Genomic DNA, 20,886 nt, shown 5'->3' on the forward strand with positions numbered 1-20,886 from the left:
TGCAAATGTGTTTGCCAGACAAGCCGATGAGACTTTCTGGAAGCCAGCTTGGAGGGAGAGATGGGGACCTCATGGCGCGTGGGATAGGAAGGATCTTGTTCTCTCATAAGGGCATTCTGATCTCTTCCCACTCCCTCCACATATGTGAACTGCTGCTTCTATAATCCCACTGCTTCATCGTTTCCAGAGCTGAGCTTAAGCACTGAAAGAGGTTCTGGAGCTCTACCCAGGACTCAGATGAAGCAGTGAGTGACTACGGGATGCAGCAGAAGTGGTGCACTTGTGAAACAACAGCACTCACAGGAAGATAAGCTCGTTTCCTGCAACTGGGGTTGCATATGCCGGATGGAGGTGAATTGGGATGTTCAAACAGGTGCTCAGCTCACACCCAGCCAGAGGTAACAACCGCAGGATCATGCCAACACCCATCACCTCCTCTTTCCCTTCCACCAACTGGGTCCAGCTTTAGTGACAGACATGCAGCCTGGATTCAGCTGGCAGAACCAAAGGAGGTGGTGGCCTAAGCCCACCGTCACCCCTGCTACTGGCCCGGTGTAAGCCAAGCTTCCTCTGCAGCATCGCCAGTGCATCGAGGACCCTTGGGTTGCTCTTGGCTGCGAGCAGCCCCCAAGTACAGTGACCCATTAGGAACTTTGTTGGTAAGTTACAGTGCAAAGGTGCCCTATCCCATTCCCCCAAATATTTGCCCATGGAAAGCAGGCCCCTGCTGAAAAAGTAAGCTCTTTCTTGTGGTCACTATTTAGAAGTGCACACTCATTTTCCTTACGGTGCTTGAAAAAGCTTCTAACCAAATTGGTGCTTGTCGCTTTGAGTAAATGCTTTCTAGCTAGGAAGGGGAAATGCACAGGAAGCGATTATAATCACTGCATTTAAGGACGCACCTGGTTCCATCTGAACTTGCTTGCCCCTTCTGGCTCCAAACAGATGCTGGTAGTCATGGTTACTGTAGCCAAGGAAACAGTCCCAAGTCTGAAGCAGCATCTAGTTCCAGCTTGACCAACTCCCCTCACCTGCCAATCTGCAGCAACAGTTCTAACGTATCGAAGACTTTGAGACTATTTTCATCTACTATGCTAGAAACAAACCTCAGTGATACTAGAAACAAATTTTGATGATACAATCGCTCATTAAAAGTATCACTTTTCATGGACAGTGGAGGAGTGTAATGGACATTCCGATGAGTACTGACCCCAACATGTTTGGTTAGTACTTCCTATTGCAAATCAGGTGCCATTTATCTGTACTTCAAATCAGTACAGAAATTCAGTAAAAACTGATGGCCCAAGTTCTAAACCTTTCCATCTGAGCCACAGAATAGCACCAAATCTAAAGACACCCCCACGCAGTTACCGTACACCTCAGCGATCTTTCCTGGCACACTGTTAAAAGGCGCTTTAACATGCAAGCCACACACACTCCCATTTGCAACCAGAAGTGGTATAATCTGATAAAAGCTACATCCCTTGATTCTGCGGATTGTATAAACTGGCCCATGTCATTAGGCAGAAAAGTGACGAGACAGATGCATGTTACTGATGTAAATGTAGTATTCTAGAGATTAACAAGGAAAAATGTTTTCCTGTTTTTCAAATGTACCAATGTAACATGTTAATCATGCTACCGATCCACCACAGAGAGTAGAAAGTAGAGGAATGATAAATGACACAGGGAATAAAATGACATATATATCAGATGAACCTTTCACAAGGATTAGCTGTACTGTTCCTTGACAGATATCTGAAATGTTTCTCTGACACCCTAACATAATTTCATACAGTTTCCAGGAAGTCCTTTTTTCTATTGTTCAAATCACAAGAATCCATAAAGCTGACGTCTTTGCCAAAGAACGTCACACCTACAAGATTCCAATCTCATCATCTGTACATTAATTTGAGTTGTACACTGAGCCTACAAAAGTACAAACTGTACGCACATCATCTCTGTAGCCCTGTCTGCACAGTATATTGGTGTACAGGGCTAATCTACATAGGAGAAAAACATGAGTGCCCATGCTGTCCCACCACTGCCTATGTGTGCTCTCTAAACATGGGAACTGCACTTGAACATATCCGAGCTTTAATGAGGTAGGTTCTGCTCTCATGAACAGACAGTTAGGAACAAATACTTCCCATCACAAGACTGGGCCTAGACATGTACAGTTTGCACACACACAGGCCTTGTGCTCGTATTTCGATTCCAGCAATCAAGCACGTGTACTAATTTTAAGGTTGCCAACTCCGGGTTGGGAAATTCCTGGAGATTTTGAGGATGGCACAGGATCTGGAGAGGAGAGGGATCTCGATTGGGTATAATCAGGGCTTTTTTTTCTGGGAAAAGAGGTGGTGGGACTCAGTGGGTTGCCAGCACAGGGGGCAACTCTTGGCAAGAGGTGGTGCCCTTGGTACCACATGTGTGCACACAAAGTGCACACATGCTCCCAGGACCAATGACATCACTTTGGGTCAACTGGAACAAGGGGGGAGTTGTTAAAAGTTTAAATCACCCTCAGCCAAGCGGTGCGGAGGGCAATCTAAACTCCCCTCTGTCTGGAGCTCAGGGGGCAGGGCCACCAGCCATGTGACCATTTTCAAGAGGTTCCGGAACTCCGTTCCACCGCGTTCCAGCTGAAAAAAAGCCCTGGGTATAATGCCCCAGAGTCCACCCTCCAAAGCAGCCATTTTCTCCGGGGGAGCTGATGTCTGTAGTCTGGCGATTAGTTGCAATTCTGGGAGATCTCCAGGCCCTAGCTGGAGGTTGTCAGCCCTAACGAATTGCCTTAATAACTGTACACATTGCAGGGAGCTGCAACTGGTAGAATGTTTCACTGGCTTGCCCTTCAAACACCAGTCACTGCAATCAGTCATGCCATTTCTCTTAAGCAAGCTGACAATTTGAGATTGCATTTGCTTAAAATGCTTTAGAAATAGACCACACCTTGCCATGAATTCTTAAGTCTTTGGGGTGTTTGTGAACATATAGAAAGGGGGGGGGGGCTCCTTCTAACAGCAGAAGTGTCTTTGTGGTTCTTGATGCATGCAACAGCATTCTAAGGTTCAGCATATTGTACTATAGCACAAGTTCCATTGTTCAAATAGTTAGGAATCTCTCTGGGGGTGGGATATGGTTTGCTTTCCGATTGTATGTATGGGTAAGTTTTCTTAGCTCTTTTGTTTTGCCTCTAAACCACGTTGGCATTGGGATGGATACATAATACTTGGGTGCATCCTGCTTTTCCCAACAGCTGTAGATGTTCTTCAGCCCTCCACGAAACGCCTAGCTCAGCATCCATTTCAGAAAGGTGGCACACTGTGTATGCTGGGATCACGCAGCTGCCAATCAAATATTTTGCAGGTTTTTTTTTTTTAAAGGACCACAATAGTACTAATATGTCGGAGCAGATTCTTACGTGCTGTAAATGAATCCTAATATCTAGAAAGATCTTATGCACAAAGTTTAATTTTGATCATTTAAAAAATCCTTTGCCTTAATAACTGTACACATTGCAGGGAGCTGCAACTGGCCCCGACCCTGGAATTCTGCATGTTACAAATTCAGGTGTGTCTATATTGCGTATCTGTATGGTACACCCACTAAAGCCAGAATGATAATAGCATGGGTACTTCTTCACACCCTGGAACTACAGGAATTTTGCCCAGTGGCACCTTAGAGACTGACGAGATTTTCGGAGTTTAAGTTTTCGGGAGTCAGAGCTCCCTTGGTGTCCAGAGAAGGGAGCTCTGACTCTCGAAACTTACACTTTTGAAATTCTTGTTGGTCTCTAAGGTGCCACTGGACTCCAGTCCTGCTCTTCTACTACAGACCAACACGGCTACCCACCTAACTACCCTGGAACTGTATTTGTTTCTATGGTGTACAAGCGCCCATGCTATTATCATTCTGGCTCCAGTGGGTGTGCTATATACAAATATGTAATATGGACACATCTAAATATGCAATATGCAAAGCAGGCTGAAAGAGTTGTAGGGGAAAATTTATTACCGGGTGTCCAGGAACAGATTCGCAGAAGAAAGCCATAAGCACTTGGCCTAAAAGGGATCACTCTAAACGCCAGCTATTAAAGAAAAGAAAAATCAAGGGACGGGAATGCACACAGATGTAGGGCAGTGCTGAATAGATCATTTCACAAATCAGGGCAAACAGCCTATTCAACACATCGTTTCTAGGACTGCAGTACTTGCTATTGAAATAAAGAAGGACTGAGTGGAAGAGAACGTCGACAGCTGTGGGTGGCTCAGAAACCAAAGAACGAATGGCCTCGCTCTGACCTCATCTGTCCAGGCTTATTGCAGATACCGAAAAATCCCAGTAGAAATCATCACTCAGGCTGAAAAAACCAAAAACTGCACTGCAGCATGTCAGCAAAGGGGCTCTGAAAGTTAAAGTTTAGCACGCAGAGCAGAAGAAACCGGGACACACACACAGGAGGGAAGATCCATTAGGCTTGCTAGACCCAGCGGGGCGGAGCAAAAATATTTACCTCATTTGTATCTTTCCCTCCAAAGGGTAGTATTTTTCTTCCACTCACAATAACTTATTCCTCACAATAACTCAGCAGATACCAGTTGCCCAAGGTCACTCAGTGAGGTACAGAGCTAAGCTTGCCAGCCTCCAGGTGGTGGCTGGAGATCTTCTGGAATTACAACTGATCTCCAGGCCACAGAGATTAGTTCACCTGGAGAAAATGGCTGATTTGAAGAGTGGAGTCTATGGAATTATACCATGCTGAGGTCCTTTCCCTCCCCAAACCCTGCCTTCTCCAGGCTTCACCCCCCCCCAAATCTCCAGGAATTTCCTAACCTGGAGCTGGCAACCCTATCCGCCCCCCCCCCGCCCCAGCCCCAGAACAAAACTCTGCCCATGAGATTTCATGTCTGAATACAGGCAAACATTCATTATGTCATAGCTTCCCAGGAAGTATTCATCAAAAATGATAGAGTACAAATAGAATAGATATGAGGTCCTCGATTTTTATGGCTTTCTGCACCCATCTGTAACAGCCAAAGCCAAACATTCAATTTTAGACCTATATAACCCTCATGTGCCATATATTGATAAACTGCTTGCTCAGAGGTCCCCCCCAAGCTTTTTCAGCCTGCAGGCACCTTTGGAATTTTGAATCAAGGTGGCAGGAAGGAACACGAAACACCTGCCACAGGAGGCAGACCCAAGCATATGTAACACACACAAGCAGAAAGGCTGCAAGGAATACAGAGAACAGACATGCACAAATGCAGCCCAGGGTAACGCAGATATAGAAGAAACAACCAATGGGGGAAGGGAAGGATATCATGCACTCCATACTGCCCACTGCCTCCCAGCTGATCTGCAACTTCTGTTTACAGGATCCAGGTTCCTTCTCCAGTGTGTGGTGGATAGGATCCAAGTGAAAAGCCCCTACTTGTAGGGAGCTGTCATTTGAAGGCAGCCAGTCAATGGTTCTGACCTAACAATGGCTCCATAAACCAGAGCGCAGCCATAGGGCAACCAGTGCACTGGTGGGGGTAGGGATCCCCTGCTCCCAGCCTCTGCTTACCACCACCACTCACCTGGGAATGCGCCTGGGAGGCCATTCGCTCAAGGAATGCAAAAGGCAAAAACTCCCCTGCGCCAGCATGCAGCAGGCACACTCCCACCAGGTGCAACAAAGCCACATCCAAATTGGCCCCTGTGAACCGTGGGAGCATTCCCGCCGCCAGGTGTGATGATGTCACTTCTGGAAGTGACATCATCGTGCCTGCCAGGAAGAGATCCCCAAAGGTAAGTGCCAGGTCCCCTCCCTCCCACCAGGAGGGTAAGGGGGCCAGCCAACCCTAAGCAGGCACCTGGGGAAGTGCATTGGGGAATCCTGGTGTACAGGTGTTAGGAGTGGGAACACAATGTATTGTTTCCATTCTCACCTCCATGCATTCCATTGAATGTTTGCATAATGCCTACATATATAAAACTATATATGCATAAGGCTCTCCTTTTATTAAAAACCATGGAATTGTGCTTTATGTGCATACAGGTGCACATCTGACTCTGTGCAAGTTTCCGTCTGAGTACATGGAGGCTGGGAGTGGGGATAACAAGTGTAATCCTATTACATAATGTAGGATACAGACTCCAGGTCATGTCAAGCAGCCCTTAGCGCTGAAAATGAACACATTGCTTAGGCCTTTCAGCTTGTTCAGACTAAGAATGTGGACAGGATTCTTGGAAGTTGAGACCTACCATCTGCTTGTATGACCCTTGACCTTCCTGGCTGCTTAAATCTGCAGGGGAGGGGGCTGGTGGATTGAGTTCAGGACACAATAAATGCCTCCTTTAGAGAGGGAGTGGTTGCCCCTGTTTTGAAGCAGGCAGTGGTGAACCCACTCCTAAAGAAACCGTCTCTACTATCACTCAATCTCAACAGTCCTATTCTTGAGCAAGGAGATGGAACAAGCAGAGGTTAGGCAACAGCAGGGATTCCTGAATGACGTGGTTTGTTTGAATCTATTCCAATCTGGTTATGAGACTGAAATGTTCTTGGTTGACCTAGTGGATGTGGGGGGGGGGGGGGACTGAGTAACAAGCAACCTTTGGCAGGAGAGAAACAGGTAGGGATCCCTTGCTCCCACCTTCCACCCCCGCCACCACTTACCTGGCCAGCAGGGGGGAAAGGTGGGGAACAGGCTTTCTGGAAACCCTGCTGGTTTGATATATTTTTATACTTTAAATGCCCTTTTAATGTTTGAAACATTTTAATGTTTGCTGCTTTGGAGATCCTCAGCCGAATGGAAAGGCAGCATAGAAAGTAAATTAATAAAATAAATATTTCTGCTGTCCTCAGCACATCTTAATCGCAACATATGTCCAGTGCGAAGGTATGTGTGCTGACTCGGTAAATCCTTATTCATGTTGGCTGTTCGATTAATCATTCACTCAGATCATCTGGGCTGAAGTGATTAATGATGTGATCAAACAGCTTCAGTTCAATCATCTCTCATCTAGCAATATGCAGAAGGTCGTGTGAATCACCCCTAACTAATGGGGATGCCCCACATAATCATAAGAACATAATGACGCAGTGGACAAAGGTTCCATCTGACCCTGCATCCTGTTTCCAACAGTGGACACCTAGATGCGTCTGGGAAGCGCGCCAGGAGAACATGAAGGCAAACAGACAATGAAGAACAAAACAGACCATCCTCTGTCAATTTTAAAATGGCAGCCTAATTAACGATCATCGATATCCCAAGGGGTAAAGAAGACAGCTGCTGCAACAGGTAAGGCTTTCCGACCACAGGCACGTGCCGCCAGAAGGACCAGAAAGCCTGTTTATTCCTTAGCAGCAAGACGTTACCATTGTTTGCTACCCCTTGGAGGTCAAAGAGCCAGGCTGGTGGTTTCTTACCATGTACACTTCAGGGCAATCGGGCTGCAGCTTGTCCTTCATTCCTTGGGAACGAACAGCACATCTTCCAAGTAATGACATACATTTCCCTCTCGTTAGCAGCAGGTCATGGCCTGGCATTTAAAGAAAGACCACCAAAGTCTCCTCTTTTTAAACCTGTCAGAGGGAGAGAAGGCTGCTGCGTCCTTCTACCATTTCCCATTCTCGTTACACTCCCTGCCATTTGAATGAGACATCATCATTTTACTGCTCCCCTGTAGCCCGTGAAAAGATCGTAAACTTTTAACAGACTTATAAAATAATAACTGGCTCAGGGTTCTGCATTTTGTCTGGGATGCCATCTAGTTTACCTCTTCCTCACTTGCTTCTCGTGCTGTAAATCCCAGGAAGAGACACGGGGCCATTACTTCTCGACACAAAATCCACTGGCATTTACTACAAATGTTGAGCCATTTTTAAATCCTCTGCATTCCTCTTTACAATGCTTCAGTCGTCCATTCTGATACCCTCCTGTCCAAATCAGAGACAATGCCTTTTGCTTCCTTTTTTCCTCCCTCAACCAAGATTAGTGGGAGCGATAGAATGGATATTACCTCCCCTGAGAAAGGTTTTAATTCTTGATTCTGAGTAGCGCAGCCTTAGAGGAGAAGAGAACAAGGTGATAAGCCCTGAAGGAAGTTAGCAAATTAATGAAACGTTAGGCTTCCTCATAAATTAACATGTGGAGGAGAATGGCATAAATATGGCCCCTTGTTCTATCACTGAACATGGAACGGTCAGGGCCAGCATGACACAGGGACAGTGTTGAGATTATGTAGGTAGGAGAAGGGCCACGGCACAGTGGGAAAGCATCTGCTTTGTATGCAGAAGGTTCCAGGTTCAATCCCTGGCATCTCCAATTTAACCAATCAGGTCATAGACGAGGTGAAAGATACCTGCCTAAGACCCTGGAGAACTACTCCTCCCCAAGGCAGACAATACTGACCTTGAGAGACCAAGGGCCTATATAAAGTAGTTTCATGAGTTTAAATGGGCCTAGACAGATATTTGCATCATTTTTCTACATTTATATCATTTTATAATATTAATAATAACAACAACAATGTTCAATTTATATACCACCCTTCAAGACAATGTAATACCCACGCAGAGCAGTTTACAAAGTGTGTTATTATTATCCTCACAACAATCACCCTTTGAGGTGGGTAGGGCTGAGAGAGCTCTGAGAGAGCTGTGACTGACCAAAAGATACTCAGTTGGCTTCAAGCGGAGAAGTGGGGAATCAAACCTGGCTCTCCAGATTAGAGTCCTGTCGCTCTTAACTAGAGAGGGGCATGAACCGAAATACGAACCAAAATTAAGCACGAACCAGGCCAGTTCGTGGTTTGCGAACCGTGGTTCATCAGATTCCATTTCTGACGAACCGCCACAAACTTTAGGCTGGTTTGTTTGGTTCATTTTTCGGTTTGTGACTGCAAACAGCCTGGTGCCAATCAATCAGTTTCCTAAGCAACAGGGGGTGGACTTCCTGCAGACCTTCTGCTGACCCAGAAATGACCTTCTTCTGGCCCGGAAGTGACCTTCTGCTGCCCTGGAAGTGATTGTTTTCTGAACCAGTTTGCGAACCAGGGGCAGGTTCGTGAAAGTCCATGGTTTGTGAAATTTGACGAACCACAAACCGCATGGTTTGGGGGTTTTCCAGTTCATGCCCATCTCTACTTTTAACCACCAAAGCAAACTGGCTCAATAGTGACAGGGTCCAGATTTCACATAACCTGAGAATGACTACCAAAAAGGGTTTGGAGGAGATGGAGGTGGATAAATGTAACACATTCACAGGACACATTCAGTTGGCAACAGTTTCTACAGCTGTGGATACCGGAAAAAATAAAACTAGAATCAGGCACTCTGGCGCCTCTAACCCATCAGTCCTGAGGGGAGCAGCAGATTCTATTGGGATTACTGTTATACTAACATAAATGTTGAGATTAGAAAATGATAAAGTAGGAGGCAGCGAGGATGTATAGAACTGGAAGGGGTACAAAATATAGAGTTGAAGAAGAGATTGAGAATCAAAGCTTGTGCAAGTGTAAGAAACACGTAAGAGTTAGCTCACTTCACAGCCACTAATGCTACAAAGAGAAGCCTCACCAGACTGAATGACTGGCCTTGAGTGACTAATCCAACCAGCAAGCAGAAGGAGAATAATGGATCTATAAATGCTTCAGAAACCAGGCTGGTTATTCCTACACTTGCATACATCATTCATGACACTAGACACAGAATCTAATTCACTTGCAGGGGCAAAAAAAGATAGTTGTGTTTGCTTCAACAATTTGCTTCATCACACATCTGCCTTTCACTGATTTGTTTCCAAGAAGTCAGCTTTTTTTTTGCGCCGTTAAGATGTATAGTTCTAACAATCAGAAAGCTGAATAGGAAGCTCAGTTTGTATACAACAAAATGAAAAGGAAAGAGTGTATGTTTCTTCAATGAAATGCTACATGACTCATGCATCATTATACTCGCAAAGTCCTTTGGTTGTCTTCCTTTATTTAACACATTGCAATAGAGGAAATTTCAGACTTATAGCAATGGCTTTCATCAAGTAGCTCTGAATTAGGATCCTGGGCCGTTTCCACACTACTTACCTTCATCCGGAACACTGCAGAACGTTGCGTGGGGGGGGGGGGAGCAGAAGATAGCTTCTGCTTCATGCGAGTTTTGTGAGATGTCACGCAAAACTCACATGAGAAGATGCTATCTTCTGTGTTTTTTCGCGACTTCCGGATGAAAGTAAGTAGTGTGGAAACAGCCCTGGTATAGCTTATGCTACAAATTCGGCTCTTTCGGGTTTGGGAGAAACACTGTGCCTATGCACTACCCCCCAAACCCCATTCCCATGGCTAGGATTTATTACGAGAAGATGGCCTTTAAAAAAGTTACAAACACAACTCATTAGAACCAGCCCAATAATATATAATGTTGTGCAAGCTTTTGAGTTCACCAGAACTCTTCATCAGGCCAGATGTTTCAGGTCATGATTTCAAAGCCATGTCATACCAACGTATGATGGGTCTTACAGCAGACAAAGAAGAATCAGGATTCCAGCTGCTGAAAGCCAAGGGTCATAAAAGCAAGAGGTAATAAATCAATTCAGCTCAATGACAACAGGTCTCCCCAACGTCCTCTCTCAACCCAAGTCCCTTTTCCAGACTCCAGCAAAGTTGCCAGGCATACTTTTTGCTGGCGCTTTTTCTGTGCCTTTCCCAGAAGCCTGTTGCCACGATATTAACCGGATGAAGCTTCTTCCCTTCAAATACGAACATGTGATGCTGCCTTACAGTAAATCAGACGAAGGCAGATTGTAAACAACTATAAATAAAAATAAATAATTCAATATCGTCCACTCTGACATGCAGCAGCTCTTCGGGGTCTCAAGTAAAGAGCTGCATGAGATACGTTAGCTATAGGGATTGAACATGCAGCCTTCGGAAAGCAAAGCACATCTTGTTCCTCCCCTGTAAGTAGATGCCACTGAGAGAAGTGTCAATTTCTCTCTTTCTTTCTGGGTAGAAAAGTTAAGTATTGAGGGAGGCAAGAAAGGAAGACATAAGAATGCTAAGGAAGTGTGAATACGAACACTTGAGAGGCAGGCAGAGAAAAGCTGGTGCAAGAACAGTTAAATCTCTGGACAGCTGGAAGCGCATTGCATACATTTTGATTCCCAGTTCACTGTCTCCTGGCCCTAGTTTCCCAGTGCATAATTAGATGTTAGGTAAAGGTTAGAGAATGAACAGCGCACTCGGGGATATTCTCCAATGCCTCCTTTGGCAGAGGAGGGAACCATCATTAACCAACAGAAGGAAGGGGAACTGGGGCTGCAATGACCTTAGGCAAACCTATGACAAATCACAAGAGGTTCCAGCATTAATTCTGATTTACCCAACGATCATTGTGCAGATGGGCCCATAATCGTGTGAACCGTAGGCTAGCTTTGCAACTCACAGCCATTTCCAAGATCCTGAGAGCAGTATCTGCTTACCACTGCTTCACACAGTATGTTTCAATTGCACCCCTGGGGATGGTAAGCCTGGAGGAAGAACATCAAATCACCTTGTAAACTAGACAGCCGGTGACCTGAGAGGACCTTCCCAGAGCAGTCTGTTGTGGGGCTGAAAGGAAATGGTCAGGGGCAAATGATCCCTGCTAGACCTGAAACCCTCTTGGCAGGGTCCCTCCAGGGTGGCTCCGAGGGCCGCCAACAGGATTCCCTGGTTCTTTAAGCTATAGCTATGTAATCCCCTTCCTTTTGGATATTGTGCCAAGGTCTTAGATATCTAGCACTTAGCGCTGCACAGCTCCATGGGAATTGTAGTCCCTCTATTCATATGTTTGCTTTGATACAAATATAAAACAGTATGATATTTACCACCAGGCTTTGCTCCCTCACGATGTGTGCACAGTACCTCCACTGGCACGGGTCTATGAGGATCAAAGCCTGGCTGGTAAAAGATGTCAGGACGAGGGTTTATAAGGCTCCTGGATAGTTCTGAGGCTATTGAGCAGTTCACAGGAAGACCCAACAGGTAATGACTGCTAAACAATTTGTTACCTATCATTCTTATCGTTGTTTACCAGCAGGGATGCTACGTGGCATCCAGAGCCCATAGATCTCGGGTCTCATAGTCAAATCAGAAAAGGACACATGCCTGCAGACTGCGGCTCATCTCTTCATATGGCACCATATCACCATGGTTACTGAGCACCTCATAAACACTAATGGATTTACTCCCACAGCAACACTGACATTGGAAAGGATTATGAGGTGCTCTCTAAGTCATCGTAGGAGGATTGCTAGGATTGATGTCACGTCTCCCATAATTGCACACTAACACCTGACCTTTCTTCCCAGAGGGCAAATCGGAAGTTAATGATGCTTATGGCATTGTCCTATGAAAGAAGGACTGTGCCACTGCTAGCTTCATTTGTTCTCTTTTCAGCTACCATTATCCCGTCCACCCCCTACAAAAGCTTGGAACTGGAGAGATCTTTTCACCTCTTCTAGATAGGAAACATGTTAGGGAGGTGCTCAATTATTCTTTTTATTATCATGTTATAATTTAGACATGGTAAACTTGAATCAAATGAGCATACATTTAGAACAATCTAGCTAAGAAGTGCTAAATTTTCAATATCACAAATTTTCCATGTAATTACTTCAGTATTGAAGTGATTCTATGTGAACTTGGTCATCCAACAGTTGTACGGAGATTCTAAAACTGGTGAATAATCGTGTCGTGAGAGATTACATGTTGGAGGTATTGACCTTAAAGACCATACTGAACCACTCCTAACTGGGAAACTTGACAATCTAGGGCCTATCAGCAGGACAATTAAACATGCACCACTGATGGGTTAGAAGTTTTGCACAGAGCCTGACTCGGATAGCCCAGGCAAGTTTGATCTTGTCAGATCTTGGAAGCTAATCAGGATCAGCCTTGGTTAGTAATTGGATGGAAGATCTCCAAGGAAAACCAGGATCGCTAGGCAGAGGTTGGCAATGGCAAGTCACCTCTGTTAGTCTCTTGCCTTGAAAACCCCAGCAGGGGTCACCATAAGTAAGTTATGATTTGATGGCACTTTCCATCACCACATGCAGAAAAATAATACTGTCAATTAAAGTAGAAAACTGGATGGCTTGGTGGGAACCGAACATGCTTATTGTCTTCTTTGAGGCACAGAATGTCACGCACAGCTCAGTGCCGGCTACAGGAAACAAAAGTGAGTGGGGATCTTAGCCAGCTCAGTCTTCTTAGAGCTTATTGTATGGTGGAAGAGGAGAGCTGGATCAAGAAAAAAATGTACAATAATTTATCACCCACCCCCATATACACCATGATACCTACACCACCTACTGGTAAAACGGTTGCTTCAAAATTAATATATTCAGCATAGCTAAGTACAAGCGTGGGAGAACCTCAGTCAAAATGTATGCTGTTTATGTCCTTTGGTGCCCTTTCATTCTTGAGGCTGCTGTTTTTCAAAATACCATTTTTCTTTGCCCTCACTGTCCTAACAGTTGCTCAGTTGAATTGGATGTGATAGCCCAGGGGGTCTGTTCCACAGGTGCTGTGTGATAGCATCACATCAGGCATAATGTTGTGATGTCTACTTCAAACCCACATGGATTGTCGCAGTCAATCAATAAGAGCACTGAGAAGCAGGAGAAACCAGAGGAACACAAAAAGATGCTGAACAGCACCGAAACAATGCAAATATGTTCATTATCAATAGTGTAAAAAAAATCACCCCAAATGGGTTTTTACATTCATAAAATTTGGGGGGAATTTTGTGAAAAGCGCACGCATGTACTGTTTAATGCTGGATCCCCCTTTCCAGTCAATGTTTCTGTGCATTTTAAAGAGACAGGAGATTAGTGCACTCATGTGCCTTCCACATTAAGAGCAGATTAAGAACTGTAAGGTACAAGCCAATGTTTTACTTACCGCCTCCACTTCTGCGGGGTCATACCAAACATTAATGTACGGATGCTGTAAGGCTTCATCCACTGATATCCGCTTGGCTGGGTCAATCACTAGCATCTTTGACAAAAGGTCCCTGGCTTGGCTAGCTGGAGCAATGAAACCAAAAGAAAAAAAAACGCATCAGGACACAAACATTCACAGAGGCCGTGGTCAGGGAGGCACTGGCTGTGGCAGGCAAGGCACATCTGTTGGTCTCCCAGCAGGGCAGGATGCTAAATTGTTTTTAATTAAAGGTAGTCAGCCAAAACCTTTAGAAACTTCATAGTCGTTTTTGCAGCTTTAAGACTCAGGGGCGTCTTTTCATTATGCGCAACGCACCTGCTGATCCCAAAGTGACAGCTCACAGAATGCTGGCCAGAGGCCTCTATGACACAGCAGACGCCTTCTCCTGCATCTCTCCTGCTCCAGTTGCTGGTTCTTTTGACAGATAATCCCTCCCCGGAGCACATGACAGCCCTCTAAATATCCCCTTGGGGTTGAATGAGGGATGCAGCAAGCTCAGCAGGCCTTCTTATGTCCTCCTCACACTGATTTGTGCCCAGTAGCCCCTTAAAGACCTCCACCTTAAAGATTTCCATGGTGTAAGCTCCCAAGAGTCAAGCTCCCTTTGTCAGAACAGACTGCCTCTCAACTTTTGACATTCATCCTGTACAACTCTTGTTTCCCTCTGTAATTTCTGTGTTGCAGTAATCCCCTCAGGTTCAGCCTCAACCTCCATTTCCAACCTCGATATCCTGCTCACCTTCAGCTTCGCTGACAATATCCCACACCTGGATCCTTGGCAATTTCACAGTGTGTTTTGATCATCCATCTGGCCAGGTTGCTTCCTTCCATAACCTTTTGCTTCAATCTCCACTTTTGAGCCACAGGATTTGAGTCCAATGGTACGTTAGAGACCACCAAGATTCTCAGAGTGTAAGCTTTCCAGAGTAGTAGCTCCCTTCTTTAGACACCAAGAGATGTCTGACTCTTGAAAGCTTACACTCTGAGAATCTTGGTGGTCTCTAAGGTGCCACTGGATTCAAATCCTGGCGTTTTTACTGCAGACCCACACAGCTATCCACCTAAAACCATCCTTTTTCAACTGACTCAGTTATGCACACCTCAAGTACTCTCTTAGTCTTGTCCCTGTCAAGAACTGCTCTCTTTCTCTGATTCTATTCTCTGGAATACCCACTGTCTGACTGTCCCCTTATCTCTTGCAGCAATGCCCAAAGTCCACCTTCACTGTGCTCCACCTGCTTCCTTCATGACCTATAGTTCATTCATTCAGTGGCTTTCTTGGGGGACTTGGCCACTCACTCCTGCTGACTCCTTAGTTTCTACCATTTTCTGCCTTCAGCACATCCCTGCTGTAACTCCCACCTTTTCTACAGCGAACCATTTGCATCCTCTCATACCTAGCCCTAATCTTCCTCCCTACATGCTCTTAAAGAACGAATCATTATAAACTTATTCTCTGCTCCTTCTCATCTGCCATCTACTTGAGTAAGCAACATGCCAACTCTAGGAATTCTCAGTTTCTTTGTCTTGGATGCACGAAAGACCTGCATCCATTGCCTCGCATTCTGAAGTGCTTCCTCTGCCTCCCACTGTGGAGTCTCCACTTAAAACTCTTTTCTTCCGTGAAAAACAAGCCATATGCTTAGTTGCCTTTGCCTTCCCTTCTCACAGCTCCTTCAGTCGTTTCCTCTTTCCTTCCATTCTTGCTTGACACGTTCACCATCCTGCTGACATCATCCAATCCCTTTACATGCCCCTCGATCCTATTTCCTCCTGACTGCCTCCTCCCCCACTATTCTCTCCATCACATAAGCTACCTATCACTCCTCTTGCTACTTCCCTCTGGTGCTGGCTTCCCCATTCTCAATAAATTATCTCTTGATTCATCTTCCATCTTCACCTACCACCCGATTTCCCTTCCACCATTTGCCTCCAGGCTCTTAGAGCATGCTACTCAGACCCGCTGTCTCAGCTTCCCTTCCTCCAGCCCTACAGCCTAGCTTCCAAGCTCTGTATTGCACTGAAACTGTCCTCACCAAAACAACTGACAAACTCCTCAGCGTAAAATCCAGAGATTTCTGTCTTCATCCTTCTTGACCTGTCTGTTACCTCTGATACATTTGATCTGTGTCTCCTGCTTAACTTTGCTCATATCCTGGGTTTTCATGACTCTAGTCTCAGCTGGTTCTCTTTGCACTTGTTTCATAAAATACGCCTTCTAGGGGAAGCTCTCTCTCCAGTTTCTCTCTGTGTATTGGGGTCCCTCAACTATCTGTCTTTGACCTTCTTATATTCTCTCTGTACTCACTGACTCTAGATGACCTTATCAATCCCCCTTGCTTTCAGCACCACTTGTATGCTGATGACACACTTTTGCCCCTGAACTTTTCCCCTCCACCCATTCCTGCATCCTCAATTGCTTGTCTAATACTTGTGCTTGATGTCTTATCATCAGTAGCACAAACTCAATGTGTCCAAATTGAACTCCTGACATCCCCCACCAGCTTTCTCCTTCTCCAACACTTTGCATATCCATTGCTGATGTGACAACCCACCTTGTAGAATAAGCATAAAGCCATGGCTAGATATTTTTTAAAATCTTTTTTCTCTCCTGCTCTCTATATTTAGAATATCCAACAACTAGTGTCACATTACCGTTTGCAGCTTAAAATACAACCTGTTCCCTACATACACTGAGCTTTAATTTTGCTTCACACTCTTGTTATATCTGGTCTTGTCTACTGTAGCTTTCTCTTCTTTGGTGTTTTGATGTCACAGCTCAAACTCCCTACCTTTGTCCAACATTCAGCTGTCCAACTCATTTGCCTCTTTCATCATCCTGACTGTGCGCCTTAAATCCTTACACGAGAGTCCTGCCCACTCCTGGATCCGGCACATATTTACCATTCTTATCTATGAAACCCTCTATGGTGTTGTCTCACAGATGACACATGTAGGGACAAGCAAATGTGCATAAAGGGAGGAGTTGGTATGCTAGCCCTGTCCTGAAACCTGCACCCGTTCACCTGAACTTGGACGCAGTGAGTTGGATCCAATCAGCTTTCCTGCCAGTATAAAAGAAAGGGTGTCACTGAGGACCCAAAAAGTTTATTCTGAGAATCAGGGGCCTGCAGGTCCAAAAACTCACGTGGGATGGCGTCTGTAGTAGAGAAGAGAGATGGATGAGATGGAGTGGGAAAGCTGGCTGGATTTTTATGAATGGTAATTTTTGCCATTTTCTCCAGCTGCTCCAGACCTCAGTCTCCACCCCCCTGCCCTTAAAAGCACATAATTTTGATCAAACCAGGGGGCACTATTATTTTTACTTGCAATTACCCTACACGGAACCACCATTTTTATAAAAAATACCTGGGAACACGGAACAATCATATCTTCTGCCTTTGGGAACCACCATATTTAATACTAGCCCTGATATGATGAATAAAAAATCTGAAGATAATGATTCCAATTTTTAAAAAAGCAACACAAACTTGTAGTATAACTAAAGAGAAAAGTTATTCTCCTATATGACTGGAGACATCTCTGTTCCTTCTGAAATGTCCAATTCCTCACAGCTCAGGATTAGTAGAAATCACAGTAAAATTAACGTAATCTACAACAGGAAAAATATAGGCAACCTTGTCTTCTTGATCTGTAGAACCATTTCACATTTAAACATTTAAAAATTAATTTCTATATCGCTTCTAGCATAGCTTTTCCTGCAGTGTTAATATGGGCCCATAGATTGCCTAAATGTATAAAAAGTCATCCAACTCAGTCCCCATTGTGGTGGCAATAACAGCACAGCTGTTCCCAGTACAATAATATCTGTGTCAGAAATCCAATGGAGGATTATTATAGTGCTCCTAGCCAAAATCCACTGTTTGCAGTAAACTATTTGCTTCTTTACAAAAGCCATTCAATGAGAAAAGATGCAAGAATGCCCGGGAGTGCTTTGCTATTCATAGCCCAAGAGAATCAGCAAACCTGCAGAAGTCACAAATAAAGCAATGAATCTAGCCAATAGAGATCTATGCTTGAGCCATTTTGATAGAAAGAGCTTGATTAATCCCTCGCTGAAAGCTTGTTTGGATGACTGACGTGGAGAAAAAAAGCATTCCTCTGGTACAAAATCAGTCTCCAGTATCTGTCAGGCAGAACACACGCACCAAATGTGAGTGTGTATCTAGTTCTATTGTCCTCACTATTAAACCATTTGTGCCACCAAAATATCATGCTTTTAAAAAAATCTGTACACTTAATGTTTTTTTATTAATTACCAACACATATGGCTCTTATTTGAGATATTAAAAACTCCACTCATTCTTCCTTAACATGTTTTCCAAGGAGTGACCAAATAAAATGTGAATGTAAAAGGGGCCAAAACATATCCAGAGTATTGTTCTATTTTCCAAGGGCAGCAGAACTAGGGATACTGCTGAATTTTCCATCCCCGTGACACGAAAATTGCCATTTCAATTTCAATTTCTCTTGTTCAAGTTTTTTTTTAATTTTTGTGGCACTTTCTGCTTTCCTGTGCCAAATATTCCCCATTAAAAATTAGCTCATTTTTCAAAGTTATCTTTGTGACAATTACAAATAAATGGTCCTTATTGTATACATGGCACGAAAGAAACAAGAAACTCAGCAACTGGAAATGGGAGGAATGAATATGTGCACAATGATCATATGAGGCAATAAAAATAAATGAAAAGAGTATATTTGCACATCCTTAAAGTAGAGCATATAGACTCATGCGCATTTCTTCCGGATCACACCATAATAAATGCCACCTACTGGCTTCATGCACCACCTAATCAACTCCAATGCATCACATGAGCTTTTGTGGAAAGACTGGGGGGGACCACTCTCCCCTCCCCCATGCAGCTTGAAGCAGAAATTTACATATTAATTACGCCGCTGTAATAAAAAAAGCTAATTTAAACATCATTTTCTCTACAGTTTCCAGGTTCAGCAGCAAACTATGGACTCTCACAAATCAAAGGTAGAGGATTGCTAGAGAATGGGATCAATAGGACACAGTCCAGGATCTTGGGAAGTCACACTGAAGATAAATGTGCCTTTGAGCACATGCAAAGTGCATTTCTCTAGGCTCACAGAAACCACAACCAATGTGTTCCTTTCTCCCCGGCTCCCTTTCCGCAATTAGGCTGAAAGGCTATTAAGGAGGAAGCATAACTTGCATGCACATCTAAGTCCTAACCTTTATACAGATTAATCAAAAGACAAACATGATAGTGATATGTCAAGATGTTCCGTGGCTCCTTGAAAGTGTTTACTTTCAAGAGGACAATGGATTAGCCAAAGGGGACTCCCACACACACCCAGGATGGAGTCTTTCGGGTGTCGCCCCAAAATGAAAAGGTAGGTGGTTCAAGTTCACTCCTAGAATACATATTGAATTAGATCCAAGAGGCAACACTTTTGTAAATGATCTCTGAATCCCTATTTAGATATCAGTATGATATGGGATAGTTTATGTCAACATGCACACGCACAGCATTAACTAAATTAAACAAAATAGTTTTGCTGGTATAACTTCAAGTTTTGCTGTTGCGATTGCTTTTTATCTTTTGTTTTACTTGTGAACAACAGAAAAGCAAGTGGCTTTGCGGATTATTCCAGGGGGGGCAGGGTTTAGTCTCTCTGTTACAGCAAAATGTAAGAATTGTCTTGCGGCCCTGTCAAATCTAACAGATGTAGGACAGCAGAAGCCTGGGTGAACTCCAGTTCTCTGAATGCAATTCATCCAATAAATCCACTCCCATAATAAATGTGTTAATCTTACGGTGCCACAAGACTCTTCCCCCTTCCCAGTTTTTGCAATTTATTTGTACCTCAAACTGGTGATGTTTTGTGAAAGTAGGAATTCTGTAGAGGAAGAACTGAGCAAAAGATCCTTTGGTGGTCAGTAAATAGCTTCTATGGGTGATATCCCCTTTTATTACAGAGGGATACAATCCTTGTTTTCAGGATGTCAGAAACATTCTTATAGGGTTTATGGCCAGGTTATTAAGGAAGGGTATTTTTAATAAGTCAATCAGAACTGCAAATCAAAATTCGATGACCGATACATTTTTGTGAATGCAACAAAACAAAACAAAAACATAGCTTTCATCTAGAAACCGGTGAACAGAAGACCACCTTAATTATCTTTCTCTCCGCATCGGCTTCAAATCCATTCCTAGTCCATTATTCAGTTTTATCATGAGGGTGGTGCAGTATGTGTGTGTGTGTGGGATTATAGATAGAGCTCAGCGTTCCTAAAGCCATTTGGCCAGACCATCAATCCGTCCCCAGAGTGCAAGCAAACAGCCTTGCCTTATGATGGGAAAGGCATTCTGGGTAATGACATGCAAATTGCAGCAGATTAAAAAACATTACGCGTTGCCCCTGCACACAGCCTTGGGAATCCATGTGTGTGAAACAGATACATTGCCACAAGTGTGTAGAAGGCTCCAGAGCTGCGACGGGAAGCCTTTTCTCTATTAAACACACATTTTTCATTTTGCTCTATGGAAGGACACCATCCAGCTGACATTAATCATGGGTTCTGTTTATGCATAAAAACATCTTGCTTTCCTGCGATTTCATGCAGTGGCAACATCTCAACTAGCAGCACTGTGAGCCCTTGGCTGCCCGCATCAAATCTTGGCTGTTCATGTTCAGAGTGGCACATGGCTTCCCCTGCTGGCAAACAATGAACCCAATGCCACTTTACATTCACAATTTAATTCCTTCCAGCAAGAGGGGTGGGTGGGGTGGAGTATGTGTGTGTTTGTGTAGCATAGCAGCCCTGAAAATATCTTTGCTTCAAACAAAAAGATGACCCTGGAAGCCTGATCCATTCTCTCCCAGGGCTTTTTTTCAGGGGGAACGTGGGGGAACGGAGTT

At 44.3% G+C, this 20,886-nt stretch overlaps 1 protein-coding gene across 4 annotated transcripts in view; it reads right to left on the minus strand.

Moving 5' to 3' along the window:
* Positions 1-20,886, minus strand: part of MAPK10 (mitogen-activated protein kinase 10) — a 125,355-nt gene that overhangs the window by 16,631 nt on the left and 87,838 nt on the right. For all 4 annotated transcript variants that reach the window (XM_054989957.1, XM_054989956.1, XM_054989959.1 and 1 more), the window contains one exon: positions 13,930-14,054. In XM_054989957.1, coding sequence (XP_054845932.1) covers positions 13,930-14,054 — 125 coding nt within the window. The remainder of the gene's footprint in view (positions 1-13,929; positions 14,055-20,886) is intronic.

The sequence above is a fragment of the Eublepharis macularius genome, chromosome 10, assembly GCF_028583425.1.
Source record: "Eublepharis macularius isolate TG4126 chromosome 10, MPM_Emac_v1.0, whole genome shotgun sequence".
In the NCBI taxonomy this organism is placed as follows: domain Eukaryota; kingdom Metazoa; phylum Chordata; class Lepidosauria; order Squamata; family Eublepharidae; genus Eublepharis; species Eublepharis macularius.